General features: G+C 34.0%; 2 protein-coding genes across 2 annotated transcripts; both read left to right on the forward strand.

Moving 5' to 3' along the window:
• Positions 1-4,533: 4,533 nt before the first annotated feature.
• On the forward strand, positions 4,534-6,157 carry LOC111370493 (protein kinase PINOID-like). Its single transcript, XM_022992211.1, has 2 exons — positions 4,534-4,841; positions 5,084-6,157. The coding sequence occupies exons 1-2, from the start codon at positions 4,615-4,617 to the stop codon at positions 5,859-5,861; spliced, it is 1,005 nt and encodes a 334-aa protein (XP_022847979.1). The 5' UTR covers positions 4,534-4,614; the 3' UTR covers positions 5,862-6,157.
• A 4,586-nt stretch (positions 6,158-10,743) lies between these two features.
• On the forward strand, positions 10,744-11,971 carry LOC111370051 (protein kinase PINOID-like). Its single transcript, XM_022991761.1, has 2 exons — positions 10,744-11,587; positions 11,830-11,971. Exons 1-2 carry the CDS (start codon positions 11,082-11,084, stop codon positions 11,969-11,971), a joined length of 648 nt encoding a protein of 215 aa, XP_022847529.1. The 5' UTR covers positions 10,744-11,081.
• Positions 11,972-13,656: the final 1,685 nt, after the last annotated feature.

A 13,656-nucleotide genomic window follows, 5' to 3' on the forward strand; every position in this document is an offset into this window, starting at 1 on the left:
ATGAGGGTTAATTGAATTTTCTTAATTTGTGTGAAAAAATAGAAACAAACTTATATTTATGAGATGGAGCAAGTAAATTTTTTTTTATTTTTTTATTTCTTCAATTCTATATTCAAAATTCAAATCAATGTCGAGTCCGACTTTTATAAAATAAATTAAGATTTCACAAATTTAAGGAAGAAAATCGTGGGATAAAATGGTAATAACAAAATTTTTCATGAATATTTGCGATTTGCAAGGTTCATCTGAGCCAACTTTCGGGCGATGATATGGCCCTTACTTCGAGGTAACAGCCAAATTACAAAAAAGTACGATCATTCTAACTCAATCAAATAGAAACCACAAATTTCGAAAGGGGCACTTTCGTCCTTGCATTGAAAGGTTATTTTCATGTTCAAGTCCAAACCACGCGCACTGTATATTCTGTCTGTAGATAAAGCAGTCTCTTCCCATTTGACACGCGCCAAATACAGAGGCACACTTTACGCACCTGTCACCATATACGTCAGCATAACCCCATAAAAATACCAATGCACGTGCGACACAGTATCTCACGTGCCTAACATTGACTCAGAGATCAAAATAATTAATATACTGTTCATTCGTTAACCATATTCTAGTTTCTACACTAATTTTACACAAAAGTCAAATTATTATTATTTAATTGAGAATTTATAATTATTGCCCTCCATAGTCCATAACTCGTTCTTAAAGCAAAATTGCACCATCGGTCTCCGACCTATTACAATATTAGCAAGTTAATCCCTCGTACATCATCATGGTTGCAGAAGCCGTCATGAATGATCAACATTGTTTAAACCCCTGTTTGATGACCATTATTGTATAAAAATGATGTTTTAAATAGTAATTTTTTTTGAAAATTGTGAGGTTAAAAAGTGAAAAAATATTTTGAATTTATATGCAAAATATTTTATTATGTGAATATTTATTTAAAAAAGAATATGAAAAATAATTATTTTATTTTAAAAAGAGTCAAATAAGGACTAAATGTCTTGTTAAGAGCCTATTTGGGAGTTATTTTTTCCTTCAAAAAATTGATTTTTCGATTGTTATTTCATTATTTCAGTCGTCATATTTGACTTTTTCTCTCACAGGTGGACCCTTCTTTTCTCCTAACGGTCAAAAAATCAATTCTTAAAATCACTCTCAAACGGACTCTAAATCATCTCATGAACTTTATAAAAAACAAATTTCATTTCAAATTATTAAACACTATCTTAGTAAAATTTGACATGCGAAAGACATGTATATTTAACATAGTTTTCATCCTTTGTGCAATGTAACCAGGTTAATTTTTTCTTTTCATTTTTCTATTTAACATACATAATAAAAATAATCGACCCAATTTCGTCTCGCAATTCTTCTTTTTACAGAAGAGTGCATGCCATCATTGATCATTATTGATCCAAAAAGAAGTAATCATTTTTCCTCTTAACTTCAAAATAATGACGTTTAGTAGACTGAATAGTTTACATAACTACACTTTAATGTAGGCGTGGTCTATTTTTTTTTCCTTTCCCTAAACCAGTGAAATCAGACAAAAAATAGATAGAATTGGTTGGTTGGACTCCGATTCCTTTACCAAATGGATCAATTCGGATCATGCATCGAGAATTGATTGATTTTGTCCAATTTTCGGGGCTACCTTAAAAACCAATAATGAATTGATTTCCCTGAATTTCTCTTTTTGCTGGTGCATTGCATCAAAATGCACCAGATTCGATTTCATTGTTAGATATGAAACCAATGATTTTCTTTGAATGATTCTATCGGTACTTGATTTGATTCAATTACTTGGATCGAATTAGACCACGTCCAATCCTACATAATGAAAAGTTAAGTCAAAGCAATTTTGTTACTAAGAACTTGTCTGATATTGATTCTTAGAATCAATTTTTTGACCGTTGAAAGAAAAATGGATTCCACCTATAAGAGAAGAAGTAAAAAATGACGATTGATCATGTTAAATAATGGTCAAAAAATCGATTTTTTTTGCTTGAAATAAAAAAATATATTGAAGTATGTTTAGGAGAAAAAAAAAGAAGAGTACATATTTTGACATAAATTGGAGTCTCACATTATCGTATTTTTAAATGCAATTATTATACATATAATTAAGTAGCCGAATATTAACTACATATGCATGTATATAAAACGGCCCAAAGTCTATTGTGTAGGATGAATATATTATTAAATTTTCCATTAATGTGTAGTCAAATCTTTATCAATTATTTGAAAAGTTTAACCTAACTTCATATTTATTTATGTTATGCCTTTCACTTGTTGCCGACTGAGATATATTCCATTTGTATTGGTCCGTCGTTTACAATTGACACACACACACACAAAGAAAATATTCGATGATTCTAACACGGTATTCGAAGTCATAAGTGTCTTCAAGCAAGTTCAGTAGAATTTAGAATTGAGTCGATACACATTCTGCGATTTACCTCCTCCACGATGGCCCAGGATAGAGTCGATGGGGGCTTAAGGTTGGGGTTCAACCTTTAAGCAGAACACATATTTTTATTTCTGTCTTCTACGCTTTATCTGAGAGTACGGAAACCCTAATTTCAGTTTTTTGTGATTTTTGGTATATTTAATAAGAGAATTGGATAATTCTAAATAATATTATAAAAATACATTGAGTTTTTAAGTTTGGTGGTATTGGATAATATTGCATAATATTATAAAATAATTATTAAATTATATTTATTATATTGTTTTATGTAAAGAAAGCAGATTCTTGAAAAGTCATGATTCTAGGAAGTTGCAAGTTACAAGCAATTGTTCGGTTAGGAGACATTGGGAATCGGCATCATGTGGAAAGTTTGGATTAACGACTACATGTTTTGACCCAACAAGCCCACATTGTTTACCATAGTTTTCTTCCAATTGATTCTTTAAAAAATTTGAATTTTGCTGACAACCTAAGGAGTGATTCTCCTCCAATGTGTGTGATTGTCAATTCCGATTATACATATAATATGGCCGATTTTCAAATTCTGACCTTGAATATTAAATCATTGTAACCAGAAAGATCATATTATCAAATTGAATCGTATAAAATTATAATTAATGAATGACATGAATGTAATATATGCTATTTAGCATTAATACTGAAAATTACATTTTCTTGAGTAAAAATTCTAATCGGAAAACAAGGTTTAGGCACGACGGTTGAATGAATTTTCCACCTCATTAGCCTGGCTCTAAAAATTGTGTTCGTCAATGTAATTAGAATATGCTTGATCAGCCGATTTGCTTGGTGAAATTGGGAACCCAGCTCAAGGTTGGACCAATTAAACAAACTAACTCATCTTTTTAAAAATTGCCAACCCATTTGATTTTATGAAAATCGTTGATCAGTTTCTGATTTATGAACCCTATCCTTCTTTTGAATCTTTTGTAAATTTATTTATCTTATTTTTAAAAATTCATCATGTGAATTTCGATTTGACATCGATTCGCTCTATGATATTTTTTTTCTTTTACAAGTCTGGTGTTCGAGTTGATTTTTAAAACAATGGTTCAATTCGAGTAATTGCTAAAATTGTACCAAATTATTACTCCATTATTGGTCTTCATAATTTTTCGAGCCCCCAACATAATTACTCTAATGGCGCAAAAAATTGCTCAAACTTTTGTTAAATCATCAATTGACTAAATTACCCTTGGTTGGAATTTGGGATGTATGGGCTAAGCCTATTGGTATTTGACAACACATGGGATGTGTCCATGTGACCACCTGCCAACCATGCAGCCACACCGGCTCTACCCTTTTATGTCCCACAAAAAGCAACAAACAGCTGGCCCACTACTGCCCAATGTCTTTTCCACGTGGCAAGTCTCTTAATTTTTTATTATTTTTTCTATTTAAAGAAGTTGGGAAATGAGGATAAGCTACGGTCGCAGTAAATGACTAAAACTACATCCGGATCAAAATGAAAAGGCTATAACGTGGTTGTGGCTGAAATGATGGCTTGCTTCACTGAATGGAAAGCAAAAAGATTAGGAATTATGGCAATTATGAGTAGTAGAAGAAAATAATTGGTAATTATGGACGAACCAAAAAGGAAAAAGATATTTTATTTTTCTAATTTATAATTGATATTAAATTTTGGTTTATTAAAAAAAGGACACTTTCATTTGGATAATTCAAGAATGAATAAGATGTAGTTACACGATTACTTATGCGTAGATAACAATTCAAACTTTCACATTTAGACTGTCATCCTAGATGGGAAGGGGAAACGGCGAATCGTATTTCACAAACTAAACAGTGGGGGTGGGTCGAGGAGGATGATGAACGATTGGCAGAGTAAGCCCATGTTTAACAACTATTATTTTAGCTCTTGAATTTTCATACGCGTTTTTAACCACATATTTACACAATATAATATATTTCATGTAACTAAAAAATTTTCATACTTTTTAACTACACATTTTTTAAAAAATCACTATTCAAAACTCCATTTTCTCAAAATAATGACCATCAAATAAGGGCTAAATGAGCAGATCGGCAGCGGAGATATCGGAAGAGTCTACCTCTGCCGCCTCCGCGATGCGGCCGAGGAAGACCGTCTTTACGCCATGAAAGTAGTGGACAATGAGGTGTTGGCATTAAAGAAGAAAACACAGAGAGCGGAGATTGAAAGAAAAATCTTAAGACTTTTGGATCATCCATTTTTGCCTACACTTTACGCTGAATTTGAATCCTCTCGTTTCTCTTGTGTGGTTATGGAGTATTGTTCTGGAGGTGATTTGCATTCTTTAAGACATAAACAGCCTCACAAACGCTTCTCTCTCAACTCAGCCAGGTAATTTAATTTCAGCACTGAAAAGCTGAGCATTTTTTCTTGAAAGGCTAAACAGAATTAAAGATTATCATTAGAATGTAATTTTCTCGATGAATTTGATTCTCTGCATGCTTATCATATTAAGCTAAGATTGACTGCTCATGCAAATTTTCATTCATAAAAGTTTACCCCTTCTGTGTTTGTTGCAAGAAATCATCGAATTTTTCTCTGTTTCTTATGAAATCTTCATCTTTATTTTCAAGGTTTTATGCGGCGGAGGTTTTGGTGGCGCTGGAGTACCTGCACCTGTTGGGTATAGTCTACAGAGACTTGAAGCCGGAAAATGTGTTGGTTAAATCCGACGGTCACATAATGCTCACTGACTTTGATCTCTCCCTTTGCTCTGATGCAATCCCAGCCGTTGAATCTCCTGACTTTTCATCTGACCCCTTATCGTCACTAAAAGCAGATTACAGCTCCCGAAAATTGTCACCATTCTCCTGCATCTCCAACCGGTTGTTCCGGTCAAAGAAGATTCAGACACTGTCCGGCGACCGGCTTTTCGTGGCGGAGCCGGTCAGCGCCCGGTCGTGTTCCTTCGTTGGGACTCATGAGTACGTGGCGCCTGAAGTGGCCTCCGGTAGGTCCCATGGTAACTCAGTGGACTGGTGGGCCCTCGGGATCTTTATGTATGAAATGATTTATGGAAGGACTCCATTTTCGGGTGCATCCAATGAGACTACGCTGCGTAACATCATAAAATCGCCCTTAATATTCCCCGCCAGCAGCCCTTCCGGTTTGTCCGAAATGCACGCCCGGAACTTAATTTGCAGGCTGCTCAACAAGGACCCTAGCAAGCGACTCGGGTCGAAGCGAGGAGCCGCAGATATAAAGTCCCACCCATTTTTCAAAGGCTTGAATTTCGCGTTGATTCGATCCGTTACGCCACCGACTGTACCCGGAATACGAAGATCCAAAACGTCGCCGTCTCATGATAAGAAGGTACTGTTGCAGCAAACGACACCGTTTAATATCTTCTGAACGTGCTTTGTCGGCTGCCACGTGGCAGATTTTGGTTAGGAGGATGATTCTAAGATTAGTATTTAAATTTTAAAAAAATATATTGAAGTATGTTTAGGAGAAAAAAAAAGAAGAGTACATATTTTGACATAAATTGGAGTCTCTCATTATCGTATTTTAAAATGCAATTATTATACATATAATTAAGTAGCCGAATATTAACTACATATGCATGTATATAAAACGGTCCAAAGTCTATTGTGTAGGATGAATATATTATTAAATTTTCCATTAATGTGCAGTCAAATCTTTATCAATTTTTCGAAAAGTTTAACCTAACTTCATATTTATTTATGTTATGCCTTTCACTTGTTGCCGACTGAGATATATTCCATTTGTATTGGTCCGTCGTTTACAATTGACACACACACACACAAAGAAAATATTCGATGATTCTAACACGGTATTCGAAGTCATAAGTGTCTTCAAGCAAGTTCAGTAGAATTTAGAATTGAGTCGATGGTTTTATGTGATTTTTGGTATATTTAATAAGAGAATTGGATAATTCTAAATAATATTATAAAAATACATTGAGTTTTTAAGTTTGGTGGTATTGGATAATATTGCATAATATTATAAAATAATTATTAAATTATATTTATTATATTGTTTTATGTAAAGAAAGCAGATTCTTGAAAAGTCATGATTCTAGGAAGTTGCAAGTTACAAGCAATTGTTCGGTTAGGAGACATTGGGAATCGGCATCATGTGGAAAGTTTGGATTAACGACTACATGTTTTGACCCAACAAGCCCACATTGTTTACCATAGTTTTCTTCCAATTGATTCTTTAAAAAATTTGAATTTTGCTGACAACCTAAGGAGTGATTCTCCTCCAATGTGTGTGATTGTCAATTCCGATTATACATATAATATGGCCGATTTTCAAATTCTGACCTTGAATATTAAATCATTGTAACCAAAAAGATCATATTATCAAATTTAATAGTATAAAATTATAATTAATGGATGACATGAATGTGATATATGCTATTTAGCATTAATATTGAAAATTACATTTTTTTTGAGTAAAAATTCTAATCTGAAAACAAGGTTTAGGCATGACGGTTGAATGAATTTTCGACCTCATTAGCCTGGCTCTAAAAATTGTGTTCGTCAATGTAATTAGAATATGCTTGACCAGCCGATTCGCTTGGTGAAATTGGGAACCCAGCTCAAAGTTGGACCAATTAAACAGACTAACTCATCTTTTTAAAAATTGCCAACCCATTTGATTTTATGAAAATCGTTGATCAGTTTCTGATTTATGAACCCTATCCTTCTTTTGAATCTTTTGTAAATTTATTTATCTTATTTTTATTTTTAAAAATTCATCATGTGAATTTCGATTTGACATCGATTCGCTCTATGATATTTTTTTTCTTTTACAAGTCTGGTGTTCGAGTTGATTTTTAAAACAATGGTTCAATTCGAGTAATTGCTAAAATTGTACCAAATTATTACTCCATTATTGGTCTTCATAATTTTTCGAGCCCCCAACATAATTACTCTAATGGCGCAAAAAATTGCTCAAACTTTTGTTAAATCATCAAGTGACTAAATTACCCTTGGTTGGAATTTGGGATGTATGGGCTAAGCCTATTGGTATTTGACAACACATGGGATGTGTCCATGTGACCACCTGCCAACCATGCAGCCTCACCGGCTCTACCCTTTTATGTCCCACAAAAAGCAACAAACAGCTGGCCCACTACTGCCCAATGTCTTTTCCACGTGGCAAGTCTCTTAATTTTTTATTATTTTTTCTATTTAAAGAAGTTGGGAAATGAGGATAAGCTACGGTCGCAGTAAATGACTAAAACTACATCCGGATCAAAATGAAAAGGCTATAACGTGGTTGTGGCTGAAATGATGGCTTGCTTCACTGAATGGAAAGCAAAAAGATTAGGAATTATGGCAATTATGAGTAGTAGAAGAAAATAATTGGTAATTATGGACGAACCAAAAAGGAAAAAGATATTTTATTTTTCTAATTTATAATTGATATTAAATTTTGGTTTATTAAAAAAAGGACACTTTCATTTGGATAATTCAAGAATGAATAAGATGTAGTTACACGATTACTTATGCGTAGATAACAATTCAAACTTTCACATTTAGACTGTCATCCTAGATGGGAAGGGGAAACGGCGAATCGTATTTCACAAACTAAACAGTGGGGGTGGGTCGAGGAGGATGATGAACGATTGGCAGAGTAAGCCCATGTTTAACAACTATTATTTTAGCTCTTGAATTTTCATACGCGTTTTTAACCACATATTTACACAATATAATATATTTCATGTAACTAAAAAATTTTCATACTTTTTAACTACACATTTTTTAAAAAATCACTATTCAAAACTCCATTTTCTCAAAATAATGACCATCAAATAAGGGCTAAATGAGTTTCTTAATTTGTGTGAAAAAATAGAAACAAACTTATATTTATGAGATGGAGCAAGTAAATTTTTTTTTATTTTTTTATTTCTTCAATTCTATATTCAAAATTCAAATCAATGTCGAGTCCGACTTTTATAAAATAAATTAAGATTTCACAAATTTAAGGAAGAAAATCGTGGGATAAAATGGTAATAACAAAATTTTTCATGAATATTTGCGATTTGCAAGGTTCATCTGAGCCAACTTTCGGGCGATGATATGGCCCTTACTTCGAGGTAACAGCCAAATTACAAAAAAGTACGATCATTCTAACTCAATCAAATAGAAACCACAAATTTCGAAAGGGGCACTTTCGTCCTTGCATTGAAAGGTTATTTTCATGTTCAAGTCCAAACCACGCGCACTGTATATTCTGTCTGTAGATAAAGCAGTCTCTTCCCATTTGACACGCGCCAAATACAGAGGCACACTTTACGCACCTGTCACCATATACGTCAGCATAACCCCATAAAAATACCAATGCACGTGCGACACAGTATCTCACGTGCCTAACATTGACTCAGAGATCAAAATAATTAATATACTGTTCATTCGTTAACCATATTCTAGTTTCTACACTAATTTTACACAAAAGTCAAATTATTATTATTTAATTGAGAATTTATAATTATTGCCCTCCATAGTCCATAACTCGTTCTTAAAGCAAAATTGCACCATCGGTCTCCGACCTATTACAATATTAGCAAGTTAATCCCTCGTACATCATCATGGTTGCAGAAGCCGTCATGAATGATCAACATTGTTTAAACCCCTGTTTGATGACCATTATTGTATAAAAATGATGTTTTAAATAGTAATTTTTTTTGAAAATTGTGAGGTTAAAAAGTGAAAAAATATTTTGAATTTATATGCAAAATATTTTATTATGTGAATATTTATTTAAAAAAGAATATGAAAAATAATTATTTTATTTTAAAAAGAGTCAAATAAGGACTAAATGTCTTGTTAAGAGCCTATTTGGGAGTTATTTTTTCCTTCAAAAAATTGATTTTTCGATTGTTATTTCATTATTTCAGTCGTCATATTTGACTTTTTCTCTCACAGGTGGACCCTTCTTTTCTCCTAACGGTCAAAAAATCAATTCTTAAAATCACTCTCAAACGGACTCTAAATCATCTCATGAACTTTATAAAAAACAAATTTCATTTCAAATTATTAAACACTATCTTAGTAAAATTTGACATGCGAAAGACATGTATATTTAACATAGTTTTCATCCTTTGTGCAATGTAACCAGGTTAATTTTTTCTTTTCATTTTTCTATTTAACATACATAATAAAAATAATCGACCCAATTTCGTCTCGCAATTCCTCTTTTTACAGAAGAGTGCATGCCATCATTGATCATTATTGATCCAAAAAGAAGTAATCATTTTTCCTCTTAACTTCAAAATAATGACGTTTAGTAGACTGAATAGTTTACATAACTACACTTTAATGTAGGCGTGGTCTATTTTTTTTCCCTTTCCCTAAACCAGTGAAATCAGACAAAAAATAGATAGAATTGGTTGGTTGGACTCCGATTCCTTTACCAAATGGATCAATTCGGATCATGCATCGAGAATTGATTGATTTTGTCCAATTTTCGGGGCTACCTTAAAAACCAATAATGAATTGATTTCCCTGAATTTCTCTTTTTGCTGGTGCATTGCATCAAAATGCACCAGATTCGATTTCATTGTTAGATATGAAACCAATGATTTTCTTTGAATGATTCTATCGGTACTTGATTTGATTCAATTACTTGGATCGAATTAGACCACGTCCAATCCTACATAATGAAAAGTTAAGTCAAAGCAATTTTGTTACTAAGAACTTGTCTGATACTGATTCTTAGAATCAATTTTTTGACCGTTGAAAGAAAAATGGATTCCACCTATAAGAGAAGAAGTAAAAAATGACGATTGATCATGTTAAATAATGGTCAAAAAATCGATTTTTTTTGCTTGAAAAATTAAAACCAAAAGGGGCTAATACAATAAGTTAGGGGACAATAATTCAATTCTCCTTCTCTTAAATAATTCTCAATGACCAAAATTTCCTCCCATCCATCTCTACTCCGAAGCCATAAATGTACACACATAGGTGTAAACAGAACACATTTTTTTTTTTAACCCCCAGGGCATATCTCCCAGTGGCAAAGGGGAGGGCGGATAGGGCTCAGCGCGGCAGTGTGCAGAGTTCGATTCCCCACAAGGTGGAATTGACTTTGTTGCAAGCGGGAGTTACCATATGGGTTAACAGCCTTGGCCTATCCATATGCTCTCCACCCTGGCTCCTGAGAGACACATTCTGCGATTTACCTCCTCCACGATGGCCCAGGATAGAGTCGATGGGGGCTTAAGGTTGGGGTTCAACCTTTAAGCAGAACACATATTTTTATTTCTGTCTTCTACGCTTTATCTGAGAGTACGGAAACCCTAATTTCAGTTAGGAAATTAAGACTGCTTTTCCCATCTTTCTTTTGGAAAACTCTATTTAATCTTTCTAGGCCATAGGCTTTGTCTAACTCTTTGAGTGTAAAATTTTGACTTTGGTTACTACTCTATTGATATTGATTCCTGTTATCTTTTTAAACAGTTCGTTCTTCCATATCTCGTATCTGATTCCTGATCATATACATATACATTGTTTTCTAAGCATTTTCCAAGACTTCTAATTGGAATCTCATTCAACTTTCTGTACAATTCTATATATCGTGCATGAAATCCTCAACAAAATGTTAGATTTCCCCAGAAATTCTGACGAAAGTTCAATGAGTAGTGAAACCGCCACCAGTTTTAGCCGTTTATCTTTCGAGCTTCCCACAAGCTCGCCGGACCAGCCGCCAACGCTAAAGCCCCACCGCTCATCGGATTCTTCATTCCAAGCTATCCAATCAAAGAGAGGGCTGAGCTTCAGGGACTTCAGCTTGGTCCACCAGATCGGCAGCGGAGATATCGGAAGAGTCTACCTCTGCCGCCTCCGCGATGCGGCCGAGGAAGACCGTCTTTACGCCATGAAAGTAGTGGACAATGAGGTGTTGGCATTAAAGAAGAAAACACAGAGAGCGGAGATTGAAAGAAAAATCTTAAGACTTTTGGATCATCCATTTTTGCCTACACTTTACGCTGAATTTGAATCCTCTCGTTTCTCTTGTGTGGTTATGGAGTATTGTTCTGGAGGTGATTTGCATTCTTTAAGACATAAACAGCCTCACAAACGCTTCTCTCTCAACTCAGCCAGGTAATTTAATTTCAGCACTGAAAAGCTGAGCATTTTTTCTTGAAAGGCTAAACAGAATTAAAGATTATCATTAGAATGTAATTTTCTTGATGAATTTGATTCTCTGCATGCTTATTATATTAAGCTAAGAATGACCTCTCATGCAAATTTTCATTCATAAAAGTTTACCCCTTCTGTGTTTGTTGCAAGAAATCATCGAATTTTTCTCTGTTTCTTATGAAATCTTCATCTTTATTTTCAAGGTTTTATGCGGCGGAGGTTTTGGTGGCGCTGGAGTACCTGCACCTGTTGGGTATAGTCTACAGAGACTTGAAGCCGGAAAATGTGACTAAATTACCCTTGGTTGGAATTTGGGATGTATGGGCTAAGCCTATTGGTATTTGACAACACATGGGATGTGTCCATGTGACCACCTGCCAACCATGCAGCCTCACCGGCTCTACCCTTTTATGTCCCACAAAAAGCAACAAACAGCTGGCCCACTACTGCCCAATGTCTTTTCCACGTGGCAAGTCCAGGACATCGTCAAGAATAACGAATCAAGAACATTAATTGTTGGGACATCACTGAAATATAACGAATCAAGAATATAAATTTTTTGGTCGGTAAATTAAACAGTACTAGATGTTACTGAACTATTACAATTATTTTCAATATATCGCGTCGAAGCATGAGTCGTTTTGAAACATATAGGTTGTACCAAACATCTTGTGTGGCTCCAAAATCTCACGAACTAAATTAGAACCTACGTGCTCTATTAAGACAAGACATCTAATTCATGCGAGCTAATAACGTGGCCGACCTCATTTTTCAAGACAAGGATTTTATTTCAAGCTAATTAATTGAAATTCATGTTTTATGCTTTAAATGGAAGAGCGAAGTTAAAACGAACTGTTTAGTACTAATTAATGAATAAAATTAAATAAGTAAAATTGTATTATTCAATCATATAAAATATTGTGAACAAACATGTCCTAAAAATGTTGAAATCTATTTTGATAATACCTAAAAAATTGAAAATTTTAAAATTTCATTAAAGGAAGCGAAAAATCAAACATGTGGCGAATCGTATTTCACAAACTAAACAGTGGGGGTGGGTCGAGGAGGATGATGAATGATTGGCAGAGTAAGTCCATGTTTAACAACTATTATTTAGCTCTTGAATTTTCATACGCGTTTTTAACCACATATTTACACAATATAATATATTTCATGTAACTAAAAAATTTTCATACTTTTTAACTACACATTTTTTAAAAAATCACTATTCAAAACTCCATTTTCTCAAAATAATGACCATCAAATAAGGGCTAAATGATATGAAGTAGCAAAATCGAATAGAAAAATGCAGGAGTGAGCGAGGTCGAGGGTGATTGGTGAGGGAGCCTGCATAGGTTTTGGCTACGGCCTACGATTGCTTAAATGCGGAAAAGAGCATATTTTGTTTCCCATTGCGAGAAAAATGCAAACATTCGTAAGAATCGATACCCTCAAAACTTCAACAAGGTTAGTCTACGGAAGGTGAGTTAGGGCCTAAGATGGCATAAAATAAATTTAGTAGGGCCATTATTAATTTTATCTAAGTTTAAATAAGGGCCATTGACGTGATGATACATTGAGATCAAGATCAAACCCCTGTTTCTTGTCCATTTACATTAAATTGAAGAACAGTACTGCCAACAGGTCCCAATAAAGAAGGATTTGGAAGAGTCTGGGAAGTTATAGAGTTGCAGTGGCCGTCCCCTACCCCCAACCCCATCCCCTACAATTAATGTCTAGGACGGACAGGTCAAGTTTTGGATCCCTAACCTGTATAGTGGGAGTGTACATCAGGGAAGGTACAATCATGTGCTGCATATTTGCAGAAAGTTTTAAAAGGAGCTGATGCTGTTCGATTTTATGAAACTTAAATTTTATATAACTTTATAAATTACTAATTAATTAACGTAGAATATGTTGGGTTGTGTGTTCATATAGTCTAATTTCGCTAATGTAAAAATAACAATATTCTTATATAAAATAAAATTGTGTTTACTTCATTTATTGTATTTTTTTTATTATTGAGCATG

The sequence above is a fragment of the Olea europaea genome, chromosome 21, assembly GCF_002742605.1.
Source record: "Olea europaea var. sylvestris chromosome 21, O_europaea_v1, whole genome shotgun sequence".
Taxonomy (NCBI): Eukaryota; Viridiplantae; Streptophyta; class Magnoliopsida; order Lamiales; family Oleaceae; genus Olea; species Olea europaea.